Source organism: Pinus tabuliformis, chromosome 7 (assembly GCF_031772625.1).
Source record: "Pinus tabuliformis cultivar Carrire ecotype Pingquan chromosome 7, CPIR1, whole genome shotgun sequence".
NCBI lineage: Eukaryota > Viridiplantae > Streptophyta > Pinopsida > Pinales > Pinaceae > Pinus > Pinus tabuliformis.
The window spans coordinates 662,521,282-662,543,788 of record NC_142293.1 but is presented as its reverse complement, the minus strand read 5'-3'; the positions used below and the strand labels follow the sequence as shown (position 1 = coordinate 662,543,788).

At 39.5% G+C, this 22,507-nt stretch overlaps 1 protein-coding gene across 1 annotated transcript in view; it reads right to left on the bottom strand.

Annotated features, from left to right (window-relative positions):
- Positions 1-22,507, bottom strand: part of LOC149249187 (syntaxin-81-like) — a 433,615-nt gene that overhangs the window by 175,619 nt on the left and 235,489 nt on the right. Inside the window, exon 9 of the mRNA XM_089456197.1 lies at positions 14,816-14,947. Within this exon, the coding sequence (XP_089312323.1) occupies positions 14,816-14,947 (132 nt within the window). The remainder of the gene's footprint in view (positions 1-14,815; positions 14,948-22,507) is intronic.

The following is a 22,507-nucleotide window of genomic DNA, read 5'->3' as shown; positions in this document are numbered from 1 at the left end:
CTCTCAAAAAGAGGAATTCAATGCAGTAATTATCTCCATGAGGTGAGCTTTCCAAAGTGGAATTTGACCAAAGTTGCATATTTTAACACTCCCTCTCAACTAGGGAGAATTCCACCTGATCATATCATGTGTATCCTATCATCAAATCATATCCAATCTCAAGTATCCCATCATTTCGTACTGATCATCTCAATTCATTTCTTGCTCATTCATGCTTACTTATTCATTGTCCCTACTCATATGTTGAATATTCTCGAATCTAAAAGAAGAAGAATTTGTCATTGGAGGGGAGCCTAAGCTAGCACCCTCTATTCATTCGGATACTACCTGGAAATGTCAACGGGAAGTTAAATCTATGACCCACATCATCATCAGAGAGCATATCATCAAGGAGCACATCTCAACCTGGAACCACATCGGGGAGCATATCTCAACCTGGAATCTCATGGGGGAGCTACGACTACAACCCCATATCAAGCAATAGGATATCCAAAAACACAAGGGTGTGAAAATTCCATAAACCGAAATCCTATTGTAGTAACTGGAAATTAGTCTCCTAATTGTTATTTAGTTTAACAATTTATTTACTGTTTCCTACAACAAATACTGAATAACTCACACCGCAACCTACACAAACAAAACTGGGGAAGAATAAACTTTGGACGAAATGCTAGCACACACACATAAAATAACACAATTATTTTTGGAAAATTTTCCCTGAAAAAACCCAACTTGGGAAAACCGGTGAAGCAATGACGGTTTTATTTATTATGCAGCAGTGAAATCTGAGTACATCTATGGATGCCCAACTGGCTATCCAAACAACAAGAAAATCTTAGTAAAATACTAAAGGAAATTTGTCAAGCCAGGAGGTAACTCCTCAAATCAATTGTGCTTCTTCATTAAGATTACTCATGGTTATATACATGAGGGAGTGACTCTTGGGTTTCACCTCCCGATGACTCTTCATTTTCCATTATTTACTATTTACATTATTTACAAGTGTTCACCCAATCCCCATGATTAGGTGTCAACATTCCCCCCCTTAATCTGAAGGGATGTTGGTGAGTCCAAGCATCGTTCTGAATCTTTCAAGCTTTTCTCTTCCAAGCGCTTTGGTGAAGATGTCTGCAATCTGCTCATTAGTGGAACAATGGCATAGATGGATTGTCTTGGCCTCAACATGATGTTGAATCAAATGGTATTTTGTATTGATGTGCTTTGTTCGATCATGGAACTTTAGGGCTCTTGGCTAACTTTATTGCAGAGGTGTTGTCAATCATGAGTGGAGTTGAATGTACTTGTTTTACCTTCAAATATTCCAAAATTTTCTTGAGCCACACAATTTCTTTTGTTGCCTCAGTTGTTGCCACATATTCTGCCTCTGTTGTGGAATTTGTTGGAACTGATTGTTTTCATGATCTCCATGAGACAACTCTTGATCCAAGACTCATAGCATAACTAGAAGTAGATACCCCAGTTTCTTTGTCTCCATCAAAGTCTGAATCAGAGTATCCAATCAAGCTGAAGTTGCCCACCTATGTATACTTGAGTCCAAAGTCTTGAGTTCCCTTCAAGTACTTTAGAACTCTTTTTGCAGCAAACCAATGTCCCTCACAAGGCTTTTTCATAAACCTGGAGAGGATTCCAACAACAAACGAAATGTTTGGTCTAGTAGTAGTCAGGTAGTTGAGACTTCCTACAAGCTGTCTATACTTTGTTGCATCCTCAAATTCTTTTCCTTCAATGGATGTGAGCTTTAAGTTTTATTCCATTGGAGTAGTTAGAGGATTGCACTCAGCCATGCCAAACCTGTTCAACATATCTCCAATGTACTTCTTTTGAGAAAGGAATATAGACTTCGGATGTTGAGTTACTTCAATACCAAGATAGTAGTGAACATAGCCCAAGTCAATCATTTCAAAACCTTTTCTCAATTCCTTCTTTATGGATGCAATGTAGCTCTCATTGTTCCCTGTCATCAAAAGATCATCTACATATACCACAAGATATACAACTGTTTTTCCAAATTTCTTGACAAACAAAGTTGCATCATCAAGATCATAATGTTTGAAGTTGAGTTTCAGAAGATGCTCAATTAACTTTTCATACAAAGCTCGTGGCGTTTGCTTGAGGCCATACAAAGATTTCACAAGTTTGCATAATTTGTGTTCATGTCCTTTCGTAGCAAATCCTTCAAGATGGGACATAAAAACATTCTCTTTTAGATCTCTGTTCAAGAAAGCAGTTTTTACGTCCATTTAATGGACTTTCCAACCGTTCTGAGATGCTAGGGCAAAGAGTGTCCAGATGGTAGCCCATTTTGCTATGGGGGCAAAAGTCTCCTCATAATCGACCCCTTCCTTCTGTGCAAAACCTTTTTCCGCAAGCCTGGCTTTGTGCTTGTCAAGTGATCCATCAACTTTATACTTGTTCTTGTAGACCCACTTGCAGCCAATTGGTTTGGTTCCCAATGGAGGATCAACCAACTTCCAAGTGCCATTCTTTATCAAGGTATCATACTCCTTTTGCATCGCTTCTTTCCATTCATCATGAGAAGCGGATTCTTTGAAGGAAGTTGGTTCAAAATCTGCAGACAAATTTAGTTCACAATCATAAGAAACATCCATATCAACAGGTGAATCATCTAAATCACCTCTATTTTGCCTGGTTGAATTTCTTGTTCCTGTCTTTCCAACTTCATCAGGATGAACACTTTCAAGTGTCTTTGTCAGCCACTTTGGGGGACCTTTCTGAGATGGTCCAGGCTGCTCAGTTGATTGAGTTGGGACTGAATCAAGATTGAGTCTCCCAATTTTTTCAATCACATCACTCAAAGTATCATCAGTGGTTGGAGTTTCATGTGGGTGAGAGAGTGCTTCAAAAGAAGATTCCACAGATTGATCCAGTATAGAAATCCCCCCTTCAAGATGTGGAATTTGATTATCAAATTCTTGAAATGATTTTGAATTTCCGAATCTATCCAAGTGATCAAGTTGCTACTCAATAACATTGTCAGCTTTGGAAGATTCAAGAAAGATTACATCTCTAGATACAACAATTTTTTTATTAACTTCATTATAGAGACGATATGCTTTGGAGGTATTTGAATACCCCAAGAAGATACACCTACGACTCTTTGCACCAAGTTTGTTTCTATTTACTTTTGGTATCAAGGCATAACAGGTGGAACAAAAGACCCTGAGATACTTTATCAAAGGAATGTGGCCATACCACATTTCATAAGGAGTCTTGTTTCTAATAGCATTAGATGGACATCTATTCTTTACATATACAACACATAGAACTGCATCAGCACAAAACATCAATTTTACATTCTTGAAAAACATCATGGAACATACCATGTTTAAGATTGTCCTATTCATTATTTCAGCTACTCCATTTTGTTGGGGATTATTAGGCACAGTTGTTTGATGTTTGATCCCATGCTGGAGAAGATAGTTTTCAAATTCATTTGAAGTGTATTCTTTTCCATTATTAGTGCAAATAGATCCAATATGAGATTGTGCATCATTCTCAATCCATGTATGAAAGTTCTTGGATGTTTGAAAAGCATCAGATTTGTTCTTCAATAAATAAACCCAACACATTATGGTGTAGTCATCAATAAATGTCATCATATATTTATTTCCATTTGCAGAAGGAACATGCATTGGACCGCATAAATATGAATGAATGAGTTCAAGTTTTCTATGTGCTCTGGAATGTGAATCATGAAAACACTGTTTTCTATGCTTTCCTAGAATACAAGCATCACATTGCTTAAGTTTCCTAGGAATTGTAGGCAAACCAGTAACACCATTTTTCTTCAATAAGCGAAGGCTGTCATAGTTCAAGTGTCCAAATCTAGCATGCCATAATAGACTTGATGGAAATGTACCTTCATCATAATGAGAATTGTATGAGAAATTTTGTGCACGAGCAAAGGTACCTTGCAGCTTGAGAAGCCTTTATTCTTCTATCCCTGTCATGACAAGTGAGTGATCTGATGCTTTTCTCACCTCAACCTTGCCATCAAACATATGAATGGAGTGTCCTTGCTGGTGGATGTGGACCAAGGATAGCAAGTTTCTCCTCAGTTGTGGGAGATATAAAACATTATGCAGAAGAAAGTCTGGAAGACCAGGCAATTTGAGCCTGATTGTGCCAAGCCTTGATGGCTTGAGTTTTGATTTTTCTACAAAGTATACTGCTCCATCAACATTGTCAGTAAATTCTTCAAAAAAATCTCTTCTAAAAGTCATGTGGCAAGTTGCTCTTGAATCAAGCAACCAATCATTTTTCCAAGAAGCAATTGAAGCATTAAACAAGTCTTCATTTACTCCAATATTACAATGTGCCACAACATAGTGAGCGGATTTAGGTGCTTTACCTCTCTTTGTCATTGGTTTTACCTTTGGGTTGATTTATTTCCTGCTCAATTCTATCCCAAGGCAACTTGCATGTGGATGCATCATGTGATCCATCTCTATTGCAACGTATGCAATGAAGATCATACTTTTCTCCTTGAGAGTGTCTGCCAGTGAGCGACCTTTAGTTTCCACTACATTATTTGCCACAGACAATCTCTGGCTGGACTTTCCCTATCAAAACTCGGTCTCCTGAAGCACTACGTCAGCCTCTGCGTCGCTGGCTGGATGACTTGCTCTGGACCAATGTGGAAAAAGTCAAAGTCGGGATTAAATCAGCAAGGGTCTAGAAATTGAAAAAGTCGTTAAAGTCAAGAGTTTTTTGAAAAAGTTTGCAAAATTAAAAAAATACAAAAATATTCATTTTTTAAAAAATCTCGACTTTTTCAATAAAATCCCGATTTAAAAAAAAAAAAAAAAATCGTTAAAGAAACTACCTCATTCACGATTTTTTGGAAAAAGTCCTGATTTAATCCCAACTTTTTCGATTTAATCCCGACTTTTTCAACTTAAATCGGCCAGCCAAAAAAATCGCGTTTTGGGGATTTAATCCCGATTTTTTTCCACACTACTCTAGACTGAGTTCAGATGAAGTTGTTCTACCTCTAGAAGCTGAGAAAGTCATCTCTCCAACCCTCTGGGACTCCTTCACGGCCTTTGGAATTGAGAATGAATTTTTCTCCTCACCAAATCGATCTGCCTGACTGAAGCACTGTGTAGTCCCTCAGTGCTACCTCTCTTGGATAATTCGACTCACTTGGAGATATCATGCATTCTAGACTCTCCACAAAATTTCAAGGCTAGAACACAATCTGATGCTGCAAAAACTAACACTCCATCTTAGTGAGGAATGTGTTCTAGTGCTCTACTACACATCTTGGGACAACACTCTGTCTTTACATCATCTCCTATCATGATGCTAATGTCTGGATGATGTTGCCCACCAACCATTGCACAACTCTGATATATGTTGCATTTGTGCTGCTCCTGACCCTGTTGAACTGCTGCCAACACTGCATTTGCACTGCAACTCCCTCTCATCTGTTGTTGCAACGACTACAACAACTGCAACTGAGAAGCATCCTAAATACTGAATCAACAGTGGTCAGTATGATGCATCTGTCACCTAAGTCTCTGACTGCTGCTAGTATCTGCACTGTCACTAAAGAATTTGCGCTACTGTTGACTCTGCACTATGCCAACTGCACTCCGCTCCCTAGCATCTGACTGCTACTAGTCTCTGCAATTGTAACTCTGGCACTTGACTTCATCACCTGTCACTGATCCATCCTGTTATTCAACACTGTGGGGCCTTGTAGCTAGGTATTGATCCATGAGGTGGACTCCTCAAGGATCCTGCCCATCTGGCACACTAGAGTCTCATACTCCACCTCCTGGATCTGGTGCCCAACTATCCCCTTTTGAGCCTAGTCCTTGGCTAGGACCCTTTCTTTCTTTGCAACCCACACTAGACAACTCGCACTTTCTCTGGTACCTGTCTCCGGCAAGTGCAAATCGATCTACATCTTATCTAACCCATAAGACCTCCTCTGGCAATCTTGTACAGTTATCCCCGCAAACCTGCAAAATCTGTGAAACTCAAAATGAGAGAAAATATACTCGAAAATCTCCCTCTTTCCCTTTGCTTGGATGCTACTTCTATTATTCGCACTCCCTTTTGGAGTGAGAAGATCTGCTCACAACTACTACCAATATGTCTTGAAAAATCAGATCTCTAAAGCTCGAGATCCCCTGAGAGAAATTTTCCCTTTGGTGTGTGTGCTCTTCTTCCTTCCAGCCAACATTGGCTCTGCTCTAGCAAACTTTTGTAAAACCACTATGTCCAGCTAGAGATCTGCTCAATGAAAAATATGGGCTGCTCCCTTTGCCTCTAGAATCACTTGATCTGGTAGGATCAATTTTTTTTGCCCCTCACTCAGAAAAATCGAACCTCCACAAGTAGCTCGACCTCCTTGTAGAATGATGGCGCTGCCCTTGGGAATTTCGGCCTGGTTCCCACAACGAGCAGCTAAATTCCTTCTCTTTTCGTCTCTGAGTTCCTCAGTTGATCAACTATGCTCTGATACCATGTGAAAATTTCGTAAACCGGAAACCTATTGTAGTAACTGAAAATTAGTCTCCTAATTGTTATTTTAATTTAACAATTTATTTACTGATTCCTCCAACAAATATTGAATAACTCACACTGCAAACTACACAAATAAACCGTGGAACAATAAACGCTGGAAGAAATGCTAGCACACACACACATAAAATAACACAATTATTTTTTGACAAATGTCCTCAGAAAAACCCAACTTGGGAAAACCAGTGCAATAGTGAGGGTTTTATTTATTATGCAGCAGTGAAATCTAAGTACATCTATGGATGCCCAACTAGATATCCAAACAACAAGAAAATCTGAGTAAAATACTGAAGGGAATTACCCTTCTCCCACAGGCAATCTCTAGCTAGACTTTCCCTATCAAAACTCGGCCTCCTGGAGCATTATGTCAGCCTCTGCGCTGCTCTGTGTAGCTGGCTGGACGGCTTGCTCTGGACTGGGCTCAGATGAAGTCGTTCTACCTTTGGAAGCTGAGAAAATCGTCTCTCCAGCCCTCTAGGACTCCTTCCCGACCTCTGGAACTGAGAATGAATTTTTCTCTTTACCAAATCGATCTGCCTGACTGAAGCACTGCGCAGTCCCTCAACGCTGCCTCTCTGGGATAATTCGACTCACTTGTTGTTGCCTCCCCGAATCTGGAAAATCTTTCCTCTGGCTCACTGTCCTTGCCCCTCAATCACTGCTTCGATCTCACTGGCTCTCTCTCCGGCAACTGATTGCTACTACTCTAGAAATCGATCTGCTCATAAAATCAAAATGCTGAAGTGCAGTCTCCAAGCCCCATCGACTTCTTCTTACATTCCTCTATTGAGACTTCAACGACCAAGATTAGATCTTAATTGATGGTTAGGATTAACTTGAAGTCGATCCATGTGAGTTTCTAGAACATCCACACCTTAACTTAATTAATTATGATTAATTAGTCATATTCCCTAAGTTTAGAATTAGGAAATATTTAAAAGTTGACTAATGATATAATTAAGTCATTTCTAGGCGGAATTTTCAGAAACGATTTTTGGGTTTTGGAAATCTCATGCATTCTAGCCTCTCCACAAAATTTCAAGGCTAAAACACATCCGATGCTACAAAAACTAATAAGGGGAGATCATATCAACCTTGGAATCACATAAGGGAGCTCATTCTCAACCCGAAACTGCATAGGGGAGAAAATCTCAACCCAATCCTATTGTTTGTTGATCTTCCAATCGATGACTCTACACAGTCATGTGGTAGAACTCCTGCATCATAATCAACTTGGGTTGTACACCCCAAGTACACTCTCAACCTGTTGGCCAGACGGGGAGCGTTATTCCCAACAAGCCCAACTTGTGGGTATGATGCCAACTGGGGTATACTCTTCAAAGATCAAGATAGGGGAGCAACATCTCTGACACTATGAAGATAGGGGAGCAGCACCTTCAACTTTGTGCGTAACAGATAGGGGTGATACCCTATTTTCCAAAGTTCCCTCAACCCCAGGTGCCCTCCATCTCAATTCCACACCCTAGGAGCTCAAACAGGGGACGAAGAGCTGGATCAGTGTCCTCAATCAATTATGCTCTCTATAAATCAACAACATATCATCGTACTCATATCTGGTAATCATCGTGTCTCAATAGTAGCTACCTCCTACTCATACAGGACATGAAATCAAATATCATATTAGAACATAAAAAATCATATATATATCACAAAAAGGATACCATATTCATCCTCCCTCTCAAGGAGGTGCCAACCACAATCCTGAGCTTGTCTCGTACAACAGCACTATCTCAATATATGAAGGTAACTCAATCCCAGCTATATGTGGGATTCTCTGCAATCGGTTCCCACTCTTTGTCATCATAATGTATCCATGTCATATCCAGATCCTGCTCAGACAACTCTCTAAGGAGCTTCTTCATCCTACCTCACAGCTAGCCATGCTAGCAACATCATACTCAACCTCGGTCGTGCTATGGACCTCTCATCCAAGATATCATGGCAGATCTCATAATAAGGCAACATCCAAATGTGCTCATCTCATCAATAATGATCCTAATCATCATCAATACATCCAAGTAGTCACATATCGTAGAATGAATATCTCAGATCAAAAATTGATCGTCCCATGCAAGTATTTTGAAGGATGCTAGGTGACAACTCAATGTATATGAAGTGGCTTAATCATGAATTCATCCAGGTTCTATGCACATCATATATATATACAGATAAATGTTCAAAATGGAACATCAATGCTTCAATCAACTGTCGGTTGCCAAGTCAAGTTCAACAATATCTCTTCAATAGCTTCGCAATATATATTTTTATTTTCCAAACTTCAGAAATCGATTCATCAGGCCATGATTCTTCATTTTGCACTTCAGAGACCATCTCCCTCTTACTTTGATTATCAGGGGATCATTTCCTGTCAAGAGTAGACCATTAGCATATAAAACCAAATTCAAAATCAAAGTCATACCTTGGAACACTTTTGAAGTAGAGGTTTGGATCAACACATCTTCTTGGCTTCACTAGATAACTGTCAATGCGGACATATCTAGATTGGGGAGCTTGCTTTACACAAAGCTTTCTACAAACATAACACTTTACCAAAGCAATATGCTTAGCCTTACACGAATCATTGCTGTCAGATCAAAACTAATATCAAACTCATCAATATCATTTGTATCAAATTCTTTAGACCAGGTGATAGGTAGAGCTCTCATCAAGTCATGACTTCATCTATTATCATGCCAACAAGTTGTCATTTATCAAACAATATCAATCCAAATTTCATCAAGTCATCCTCATGATCATAATATAAGTCACTAGATGCAAATGCATACACCAAGAATAAGTTATGTAGGTTCCATCCATTCATTGTCAGATTACTTCACATTGAATCACAACTGTCAATACTTCAACCAATGTGCTAAGAACGAGGAGGCCAATACAAAACCATTATCGAATACCAATATTAGTCACTAAAAGTCACTATGCCCACATAGCATTGTCATCAAGGAAAATCATCAATCATCAAATCAAATCATTAGTCATCAGGTCAAATCCCAAATTCGCTATCATAGTGAGATCTATAGTCCAGAACATATCTCAACATCAAGTCAAAGTTCTAAGTCATTATCAAGCATCATGTCAAAAATCCAAACACTGCTTATCTATATTAAACAACCAAATCATGTCAAACTCTTGTAGCACAAACTTCAAACATAATGACATATCTATATGCATGTCTCGATCACCTGCAAACACAAGTTCAGTCTATATATTCATATTATAGTAAACATTCAAACTGTGGAAATTCTTGAATTTAACACATCAGAAATCCCTACTACTGTTTCTGGTTTATTATCTCCTACTTGTTCTTTACATTAACAAGTTATTTATATGCATAAAAATAGAAATAAACACAATACCAACCTTCACAAATACACAGATCAACAACTGAAATAAACTGAGACAACACAAGGGACACCATTATTTTTGGACAATCGTCCCCAGAAAAACCCAATGCAGGAAAACTGGTACAACAAATATGAGGGTTTTATTATGCAGTTTTCTGAATACAACTAGGGTGCTAGAAATGGATCACCCTTCAGAGCGTTTCCTTGGTAGATGTACCTCTCCTCGGAGACAGATATTCCGGTTGATCAGCGACCGGATGATTGATCCCACAGCAACTTCGACAGTTCCTTAGCTAGACAATGAAAGCTGCTCCAAGCTTCTCTCTAGAACTGTGTCACCCTTTTCTGCTCTGTGTCTGCCTCTCAGCTCCTAGTCTGCCCCACGAAAGTTGCTCAGTGCTACCTCTTCAACCCAGCGTCAACTCTGCTAGCCTCTGCGCACCCTCTATTGCTTCTACGTCAACCTCTTGACCCTCTGCATCACATGTGCTAGCCTCCTCAGCCTCTATGTCAATCTTCCAAAGCTCTGCATTGTCTCTTCGACACTTTCTCTGCCTCTCTGATATGTATTCTCAGCCTTCTGCTGAGCTGCCCCTCGTTGCAACAGATCACTAACTCGATTTCTCAGCAATCCTTGCCCCAGAAAATCAAATTTTGATCAAATTGTTGTATCTCCAACCGACCCTCAAGTCTCCTCTTAAACTTTTTTTGTTGACGATTCAACGGCCGAGATTAAGTCCCTAATCAATGACTAAAGATTAGATTTGGCTTGATCCTCGTAATTTAGAACTTTCTCACCCATTCTATATTAATACACATTAATATTTTAATTTTCCTAAGTTTATACTTTGGAACCCCATTAAAAATATTAATTATTTTAATATCTGTCCATCCGGGTCGAATTTCCCCAAACGATTTCTGGGTCTTGGAGATCTTATGTGCCTTAGTCTCTCCAACAATTTTCATGGCTAGAACACATCCGATGCTACCACAAATCAACACAAACTTTCCTGCTCACAGATCTTTCTGTTGTTTGCTCCACATCTGTAGGCCTGACATCTTTCAGGTGTACTTCTGATTTTATACACAAAACTTCATTCTTGTGTCCAACAGGCATAGTCGCACCCATAGGCCTTCCTTGCAAGCGGTTGGGAGGCTACAGTCACACCCTTGACCTTACTTTTGTGCGGCTGAAAGGCTACAATCGCACCTGTAACCTTGCTTCCATGCGACTGAGGCTTAGAGTAAGGGAAAACTCTCTCTTCTCAGATCAAAACTTTGCTGCAGATCAACAATGTTAGATATTTGTCTATTCATGCCCATAAATCATACTTCAATAGTAAAGAATATACATATAATGCCAATTATAATAGGAGTAAGGATCTTATGGAGAGATTCTCCCTTTGAATGGGAAGCCACTTTAGTCATCTTCATTCAAGTCATCAACCTGACTATAATACTGTCATGCATCAACAAATCTATTAGATCATAAAGTCAGACTATTCCACATATTCATCATGGTCATATATGTTAGCATCAACTACTTCACCATGACATCATGACATCAATCTTTCATCAAGGGTTAGTGTCAAATAGCTAATAGGAGCATACTTCAAGAATCATGATCACAACATTACTTCTTTGTCACATAACTCAATCCATCAAGTCAGGGCATTCAATTTTACCATATGCCATAATTACTAAGCACATCAAAGCATAACCATGGTCAACAAAAGATCCTGAATATCAATCTCATTGTTACACTTCTATCATCATGGCTACCATGCTCAATATCAATAGTATCAAGTTACCATCTATTAGAATCAAGGTGCTAGCCTTCTTCATGGGATCAAGATATCAAAAATGATAGATGTTAGCCAAACATAAAGTATACCAATATATCAAAAATCAATATTTCCAAGTAGCTTCATAGAATCAAGAAATTCATTATGTAAGATACTTGTTCAATATCAAGTGCACCATTTCATCATAAGAACCATGAATCCAAATCACTTTCATATGCATGCATGAACCATTTGAGAAGGAGACATTCTCATCATACCTTAGGGCTTACCTTGCCATCCAGTCAACTTAGCAATAATTACATGGTGTGCCAGTTGATCCAAGGCCTAGATGAGGTTTGTCTCATGCCCTGAGACATGGGAGAGCTAGCACCATCTTCATATCCCTCAAATTTGGAGCAGAACTAGAATTATTCACCACTTGGAGACCCATGAAACCCAATTTTGTGGCCCAAACCCACATTTGGGATCTACAAGATGATTTGGAGAGAGATCTAGGGGCCAACCCCTAGACCTTTATTTTAGGAGCCATCTATACATGTCATGGCACCAGAGGAACTCAACACAAGCCCTAGAAGGGCCTACAACAACATGACATTAGCATGTTGGCCCTCTTATTGGAGATTTTACTATGTTTCACATTAACTACAAGGTCGGCTTGTGACCTTGCTTGTAGTTTGCCCATTATTTTATGATTTGAGGGGCTTGTAGGCATAATTAGACATTAGTAGCACATGTATATATTAGAGATCATTCATTTGTGATCTCTCATCATCATCACTCTTGGAAATTCAGCGAGGAATTCAACCTCTCTAGAGGAATCACATTTGTTCTCTTGTGGATGTTTTGGATCTATTGGATGCATTTTGACATTTGGAGTTTATATTTATTGGAGCTAATCTTTGGATAATGGAAGGAATTCTTGCATGCTGTCTTGTAAGTACACTTTATTGTTGAATATATATTTTTGTATGTCTAATGTATGCAATTATTGATTCTAGGTCGCAATAAAATTGTGCCCTAATTTGTTGAAGATTAATTGAATTACTATCTAGATGAATATTGCATACATCACTCATGTACAACATGTGATAAATAGTCTTAGTGGTGAACTTATTAAAACTCTCCCATAAAAATTCATTTTCCATTGAGTGGGTAAATGCCTAGAATTTACTTGCTAGGGCATCAAATTTCGGCCTCCTTGGAAACAAGTTTAGCTAACCTAAATCATCCTAGACCCCATTCTCCCAAGGAACAAAGCACTAATACAACTTGTTGGTGATCAATCTTATCTTTGATCCACATTTCCTCTCTTAATTTTGGTCCTTTAAAGGCTAGAAAAAGAGAGCTAGGGCTTGGTGTGACTTTCTAGGAAGGGAGGATTTTAGTTGTTGGAGAGCCTAACATCAAGAGGGTAGGATTGTCCACAAAACCAATCAATTTGGTGCGCATACATGCCAATTTCATCCATAGATTCTCTTGCCCTAGGTGTTTTCCCTAAGAGGGAAACCCTCATTTTTCTTCCCTCAACTTAAGGACTTCATTGAAGGTTTCATGAGCCTTGGCTTAGCTAAAATACATTACAAGAAACCTTTCCTCCTTGCCTTGACCTTGAGTTGCTCCAACACTCGTCAAATCTATCAAACCCTAGGTCTCGTGCCCTTATTTCTAGGTCTCTTCAAAGACAACAAATTGCTTCCTTTTGAAGCCTTGAACCTAAATTGTGTCTTTCGTGAAGACTTCCCAGTGAGATCATTTCACACTTTAACCCTAAAATACCTATCATAAGTGATCTATTTCCTACCAAAACTCCTCCCATCGGTGAAAGTTTGTAAAGAGCAGGAGTTTTTGGCTATGGTGATAGTGGCCTAGTACCCCATTGCTGCTTATAAGTCCAGTTTATACCTTGTAGGGTTTTCCTTTCCAAGGCCTGCTATATTTTGCGGCAACAGGGCCCTTGTCCTATCTATGTCAGTTTTAGCAGATTGCAAGTATCTTTGGCAAGCCTATTTACAGGGGACGTAATAGGAACCATCTAGGGAAGGTGTAGAAATAGTTAGGGGTTAGTATGTGAAAATGAACTAAAGAAAGGCAAATTGAGGAGAGCCTAAGAGGAAATGAAGTAATAGACCCTGAGCAAGGTGAAGCCAAAATAATTCAAGAAGCAGTGATGGAGGAAACCAAATCAATCTCTCTTAATAATCAACCAACAAGAACAAAGGTTGAATAGATGACTAGTTTTGACCCCAAGAGAGACATGGAAAAGACATTTTTATAAGAAGACTCTTGAAAGGAGATTCCAGAGTCAAATCATGTGAATGAGATTTTGTGTATTTTATATTTGAGCACAAAGCAGCCTACTAGCCCTCCACTTAGAAGTTAGGAGCAATCACCTGTCCTAATAATATTACCTTCGGTAATTGAGAAAGAAGCCCTGCAATTATTGGGAGAGTTCCTAGTTGCTTTGGGGTCTTAGACCCAACTCATTGGGAAAATTGTGGCCATCTCTAAGGGCCACCAAAATTAGATCTCTTTATCCTCTATGTTAGAGACTTAACAATTAATATGGTAGGCCATGTCCAACCTTCCACAGGAGTAAGCTGAACGGTGTCCAACCTCTACAACAGCCATATCATTATTATGAATATTTGTATATTTTTACTTGCCAAAAAGACACAATGTATTGTCTATCCTGTGAATTAAGATCAAAGTTGAAATCCTAAAATAGTTCAATTTATACATTAGTATGTATTAAGACAAACCCATAATTTTTTTAAAATTGAAAGTGAGTAACGGTATCTATTTTATAGCTGCCAACCTTCTGAATAAGATGTCCATATTAAGTGCAACGGTTCAAATTCAAATGGCTATACCTGTGAATTAAGATCAAAGTTGAAATCCTAAAATAGTTCAATTTATACATTAGTATGTATTAAGACAAACTCATAATTTTTTTAAAATTGAAAGTGAGTAACGGCATCTATTTTATAGCTGCCAACCTTCTGAATAAGATGTCCATATTAAGTGCAACGGTTCAAATTCAAATGGCTATACCTGTTCATACAAGCGCTCTATTTGTTGAGTTTGATCTAATACATTAGTTGTAAACAGGTTATTCAAAGCTGATATTGCTAACATATTTCTCTCTGTTTCTTGCACTGTACCTAGAAGAAAGGTCAATTCTCCCTGCATGAGCATTTGAGTAAATTGTAGATCAGAACTAACAAAAAATAAAAGGGGAAAAGTTTTATTCAACAACATTTCATACAACCTCGATGGCCATAATATCATAATGAGAAACAATAATATCCTTGCATTTGCACTCAAGTACCTGTAGTGCTTGTGTCTCTTCATCAAGTAATTGTTTTTGGATTCCCTTTGGTCCAACCAGAGTGTTCTGCTGAATGACATCAGTATCTTTTGGGTCATTGCTGATTGGAGTTTCTGAGTAGTTATGCTTAGATTGAAGATGTCGCATCCGTCTAGGCATTGTTTTGTCTATCACCTCTCGGAATCGTGCAGTGTGCAATTGATCAAGGAGCACAGTGATAGATTGTAGACGCTCACTTAGGATTAACACCTGAGTTAATAAATTTAACATTGTAAGTGTTATAGAAAACATTAAACAGTAAGATTTTATTTCTCAAGAACAACAGATTATATATTCTCATTCAAAAATGATATAATTCAAAAATAGAACTGTTTCAAACAGTTTGACAGAAAATAAATCCAGCATTTATCCTTTTCAAAACATATCACAAATGATAACAAAACAGAACAAGTAAAAAATTCCCTCAGAAACAACTACACGATAAAGGAAAGTTGATCTATTACACAGTCACTCTCTTCTAAGTGAAACTTTAGATGACCACGACCCAAAAGTAAAAATATTTTGTATTTTTATTTTACAAAGCTAACTTCTCTGAATATAAATGTGTGTGTGTGTATATTGTTGCCGCAAAATCTAGCAGGCCTTGGAGATGGAAACCCTACAAGGTATAAACTAGACCTATAAGCAACAACAGGGTAGTGGCTTGTTACCATTCAATCTAGCAGGGGTCCTAGGAGGGGTTCCAAAGGGGAAACTACTAGACCAAGTGGCAACAATGGGACAAGGAACCACTGTCACCTCAGTCGATGTCCCCTGCTCTTTACGGACTTTCACCGCTAGGAGGAGTCTCGGTATAAGGAAAATCACTATGAATGATAAGTCAATGATGGGATAGATAGTGATTTCAGAAGCCCATCCACAAGAGAGACTCACATGACAGGGTTTGCTTGCTCTAGAATCAAGGTGTGGGGCTCTCCAAGAGAGGCTCAAAGGATGCCTAGACCTAGGGATTAGAGATATTCCTTGATAAGGGATGCCCTAGACCTAAGATCCTTAAGGGAAGAGGGTTTCTAAAGTGGTCTTGTGAAATAGAAATGATGAAGGTGTGAGACCACAAAGAAGCCCAAGTGGACCCAAGCAAGGCCTAGGGTTTTGGGTGAAACTTCAAACAAAAGATCTAGACCAAGAAAGGGAGAAGAAGAGGGTCAATGGAATTGAAATTAACTTGATTTTTTAGTGCAATGACCCCTAAGGAAGCCACTAACCAAGGAAACCTAGGGACAAGAACGAAGTTGGAGCTAGGGCTTGGGATAATTCCAAATCTAGCCGTGGAAAATCCTTCAAACTTTGCAAGGGCCTAGGGAAAACCCTAGCGCAGTTGTAGTCCAACTTGCTCTCCAAATGGATGGCTCAAAAATATTTTGCTTGATGCCCTAGGAGACCTCTTCAGTTAGGGCTTAGAAAGAAGGAGATGAGGTGAGGAAAGATATTCTTTTAAGGTGATCACCAAGGATAAGATCAATGCCTAGCCTATTGGGAGAATGGAATCAATGTGCTTTCAATTTTTGGAGTGCCTTTACCCAATCAAGGAGTCCTATGGCAACTTCACATAGCCTTAGAGGCAGCTACTAAGTTACCAAGGAATTTATACTTCTTATTGCAACAATTTGATGACTTTTCAAGGTAATTATGGAGACAGTTTACCCCTAGGAACATTCATTCACCATACCCAGACATGTAACATATGAAATACCTCACAAAATCGTTTTTTTTTACAATTTTGCATTCAATTAGGGAAAAATTTCATATTTCGTGAGTGAAAATTCCATACATTAGTCATGTATACAATAGAAAGAGATGAACCATGAAAGAGTACTTACAAGTATAGCAAATATATCTAATCATCAAAGAGACAAAATTGAAGCTCCAAGACCAAGAAAAGATATGAAAACATTGAAATGCATCAATATTTCTCCAATTTGTCCATCAATAGCTATAGCGAAATTCTCAAGAAGAGAGAGATACAAATCCAAGTGATGATGAGGAATGAAATGATCCTCTCATCAATATATATGATCCTCTAAGGATTCGATTTGCCTAATTAGACCTAATGATGCGTCTAATAATAAAATATTGTGCAAAATAACATTCTGTAGTGACAATCCCATCAAATAGCTCTATAATATGAAAAATAAACCTCTCAAGAGGGCCGCAATGGTAATACAATAGCTAGGAGGGTCATTTGAAAGGTCTAGTGAAGTCCTTCATGTGCCAAAATGGGTGGAAGGGCTCTATAAATAGTGATGAAGGGGATGGCCCTTGATCTCCAAGCAAATGACCTGTGGTGCTCCCAAGTGGCTGTGGGGCCACAAAATCATCCTCATGGGTCTCCAAGGGGATTGAACAAGCCTATATCCCATTTGCAAGGGTTGGAACAATGATGCGAGCCCTCCCTTTGCCTCCCATGGTGAGACACAACCTCATCTAGGCCCTAGATCAACTGCCAAATGTATGTTGCAAGGGTGGAGCCGACTGGGCAAGGTGGTCCAGGTGCATCATCATCATCAAACAAGTGGAACACGAGTGAGCAATGAGTGGTATGTTGATTTGGGGTAGCATCGGATGTGCTCTAGCCATGAAAATTGGTGGAGAGGCTAAAGCACATGAGAAATGGTTTGGGAAGATTCTACCTGGTCTAGGATATATTAAAATAATTAATATTTTTAATGGAGTTCCTAAGTCTAAACTTAGGAAAAATAAAATATTAATGGGTATTAATATAAAACTGGGTTAGAAGGTTCCAAAAGACATGGATCAAGCCAAATCTAATCTTAGCCATTGATTAGAGATGTAATATCGGTCGTTGAAGTACCAACAAGAAAAGTATAAGAAGAGGCTTAAGGGTTAGTTGGAGAACACATTGAGGGAGACTAGTCAGTTCGATTTCTAGAGCAGGGTTTGCTGAGAAATTCAAACCAGTGGTTTGGATTGCAACAAGAGGTAGCAGGGATAGAACAGAGAGGCAGGAACATCACCAGAAGATCAGCACAGAGATTAGAGAGGCAGACGCAGAGGCAATAGGACTGTGCAATCATTGGAGGGCCTGCATGGGTGACACAGAGAGGCCCATTGCTGACGCAGAGAGGTAGGAGCTGACACAGAGGGTATGGGAGCTGCACGAAGGCCAACAAGTTTGATGTTGGGTATGGGGGATGGTGCTGGAGAATTTATCTCTATTGGGTAAGCCAGTTTGGCACCCAGTTGTACTCAAGAATAGTTGATTAATAAAATCCTCCTCTGTTGCACCGATTTTCCTGCATTGGGTTTTTCCGGGGACAATTGTCCAAAATATCTGTGTTGATGTGTTTGATTCTTGTGCATGTATTTGTTTCTGTATTATGGTGTGATATCTGCAGCAGAATTTATTTAATGTTTACTGAAGGGTTTTCGTAAATAACTTATTGGAAAATAAGTAGGTAAAATAAATCAGTTGTTGCAGTAATAGAATTTTCACATGGTATCAGAGCAAGTAATCAGAGACAGGAAGGGAAAATCAATTATGGGAAGAGACCATGATGCAGAGGCCTCTATGTCAGGAGACTTGCATATATTTTCAGAAAATTGCACAGGAGACAGTAATTTTGATTTCTCTATGTTGGATTCCAGATTAGAAGAAGAAGCTTCTTGTGTGACAAGCTCTGCATCATCAGAGGTATGGTATATAGACAATGGAGCCTCTTGGCATATGACAGGAATCCGAGAATGTTTCTCAGATTATCAGGAGGAAAGGATGAATTTTCAGATCACCATGGGGAATAAGGCAAAGTGTACTCCAGTAGGGAAGGGTACCATAGTTTTTCAAACAGAAACGGGAGAGCGGTTCCGTGCTACCAACATACTACATGTACTAGGACTAGGGATGAACTTACTTTTTGTATCGCAACTTCAAGGCAAGGGCTATGACGTTTTCTTCATCAAGGAGAACGTATACGTCAAACACCCAAGCTGGAAAAAGAAAGTGTAGATCAGGATCAGAAGTAACAGGTTGTATAGATTACAATGGCACTAATAGGCAGTCATGGAGACAAGGATTTGAACGAACTATGGCACAAAAGAATGGGACATTGGCACCATGGGGCTCTAAGAATTTTCAGGAAAACTGTAGTAGGAGTTTTGGATCTTAGTACAGAATGAGATGATGTATGCAGAGGATGTGCTCTAGGAAAGTATGCCAAAGCACATTTCCTAGGAGTAAAAACAGGGCCAAGAGTGTACTAGGATTGATACACAAAGATATCTGGGGACCTATGTCCATTAAAGCTCTTAGTGGTGCTGAGTACTTCCTCACCTTCATTGATGACCACTCAAGGAAAACTTGGATTTATTTTTTGAAAACCAAGGACGAGGTTTTCTGTTGATTCAAAGAGTTCAAGGCTCTGGTGGAGAACCTGACAGGGAAGAAAATAAAAGTTTTGCGCTCAGATAATGGTGGAGAGTATGTCGATAAGGACTTCACTGATTTTTGCGCTAAGGAGGGCATCAGAAGAGAGTGGACAACTCCTTACAATCCAGAGCATAATGGAGTAGCAGAAAGAAAGAACAGGACTATCGTGGAAGCAGCTAGGGCCATGATGTATGATCAGGATATGCCAAAATTCTTGTGGGCAAAAGCGTGCAACATGGAAGTCTATGTTTAGAATAGAACTCCTCATCGGGTATTGGGAAAGGTTACCCCAGAGAAAGTCTTCATAGGGAAGACACCTGAAGTCAGTGATTTCAAGATATTTGGGAGCTTAGCATATTGCTGCATACCCGAGGAAACGAGGAAGAAGCTGGATCAAACTACAGCAAAAGGATATCTAGTGGGATATAGCGAGAACGCTAAGGCATACAAAATCTATCTTCTAGGGAGCAAGAAGGTAGTAGTTCGACGAGATGTGAAGTTCATGGAGGATAGGGCCTTCAGGAAATCTCGAGAAATGGCTTCCGAGGAGCAGTCAAAAGATGATCCGTTGGTCAAACCAGTTCAACCAACAGATGTAAATAATTATTCCTCGGATCAGGAAGAATCACAAGAGGAGCTAACAAATGCACTTGCTACCAGGGGAAGAACGAGTAGGGAACTTTGTCAGATTCTGTGAGATGCAGAGGATTTCAACAGTGCACCAAGAAACAATAAAAGGTAGTGAAAATTGCTAGATAGATATCAAGCTTTAGTAGCTTAGGATGGGGAGCCTGCTAGTTTTCAGGAGGCTTCTCAACATTAGGTTTGGTTGGATGCGATGGTAGAGGAATACAATTCCATAATGGTGAATGATGTTTGGGAGATAGTGCCGAGGCCTCAAGACAGATTGGTGGTAGGTTCGAGATGGATCTACAAGATTAAATATGTTGCAGATGATAGTGTGCAAAAATACAAAGCCAGATTTGTGGCTAAGGGATATGCTCAAAAGGAAGGAATTGACTACGAAGAGACCTTTGCCCCAGTAGCCAGGTATACATCCATTAGAACCGTGATATCTCTTGCAGCACAGATGAGATGGGAGATTCATCAGATGGATGCCAAAACGACATTCCTGAACAGGGTGATAGAAGAGGAGGTATACATTGAACAACCAAAAGGCTTTGAGACACATGAGAAGACGTCTCATGTATGCAGATTGAAGAAAGCCCTGTATGGGCTGAAACAGACACCTAGAGCATGGTATGGTCGAATTGATGGCTACTTGCAGAAGATGGGATTTGTTAAGAGTGACACAGATCCAAATCTCTACTATCTGGTTGTAGAGAATGAGCCTCTAATCCTAGTATTATATGTGGATGATCTCTTTCTGACAAGATCATCTAGGCTCATCGAGGACTGCAAGAAGAATCTAGCCACAGAATTTGACATGAAGGATTTGGGATAGATGCATTATTTCATGGGATTGGAAGTTTGGCAGCTAAAGGGGGGTATCTTCCTTGGACAAGGGCAATATGCTACAGAAATTCTGAAGAGATTCAGGATGCAGGATTGTAGACCCATGGCTACCCCAATGATCACCAACTGGAAGAAAATTGATGCATCAGAAGACAAGGATGTTTATCCCACCTTATACAAGCAGCTCATAGGGTCCCTGATGTATCTGGTCAATACTAGGCCAGACATTTGTTACGTTGTCAACACCCTGAATCAATTCGTGGTGGAATCGAAGAGAGCGCATTGGGAAACAACCAAACATGTTCTCAGATATATACAGGGAACAGTCGATTATGGACTCTCGTACACCAGGAGTAAGGATATTAGATTGAGTGGATTTACTGATGCAGATTGGGCTAGAAGTTCAATGGATCGGAAAAGTACCTCTGGGTATTGTTTCAACATTGGATCGGGAATGACCTCCTGGTGCAGTAGGAAACATAAATCTGTAGCTCTGAGCTCAGCTGAGGAAAAATATATGGCTGCAAGCACAACTTCGTGCAAGGCCATATGGCTTAGAAAACTGCTTGTGAACCTATTCAGAAGAAATATGGAGGCAACCAAGGTCATGTGTGATAAGCAGAGTTGCATCAAGCTCTCTGAGAATCCAGTATTTCACGATCGATCAAAGCATATTGATATTCAGTGTCACTTTGTCAAAGGCTGTGTCCAACGAGGAGCTATACAGTTGAGCTACACTCCTACAGGAGAATAGTTGGCAGACATCCTTACAAAGGCCATTGGAAGAAAAATGTTTGATTATTTTAGGGAGAAGATGGGGATGATAAAGAATCCATTTTAGTAGCAGAACTGGGTATGATGTTGCAGTGCAGTAGCAGTCAGTAGTAGCACGATGCAGCATGATGAGAAGAGGTTGCAGTGCAGATGCAGTGTTGGGAAGAAGGACCAGCAACAACACGGATGCAGAGGGAGTTGCAGTGTTGGGAGAAAGGACCAGCAGTAGCACAGATGCAGAGGGAGCTGCCATATGGATGCAGTAGTGGAAGTGACATAGCCATGGGCAGCAATACAGGATGCAGTAGTCAAGGATGTTGGGCGGGGAGGCCTAGCATCAGCACAGGTACCGGTGTTGTATAATCAGAGTGATTCTCAGTGTGGAGTATTACTAGTGCACAATCCTTGCTAAGTGGGAGTGTTGATTTGGGGTAGCATTGGATGTGATCTAGCCATGAAAATTGGTGGAAAGGCTAAAGCACATGAGATCTCCAAGATCCAGAAATGGTTTGGGTAGATTCTACCCAGTTTAGGAGATATTAAAATAATTAATATTTTTAATGGAGTTCCTAAGTCTGAACTTAGGAAAAATAAAATATTAATGGGTATTAATATAAAACTGGGTTAGAAGGTTCCAAAAGACATGGATCAAGCCAAATCTAATCTTAGTCGTTGATTAAAGATGTAATCTCGGTCCTTGAAGGACCATTAGGAAAAGTAC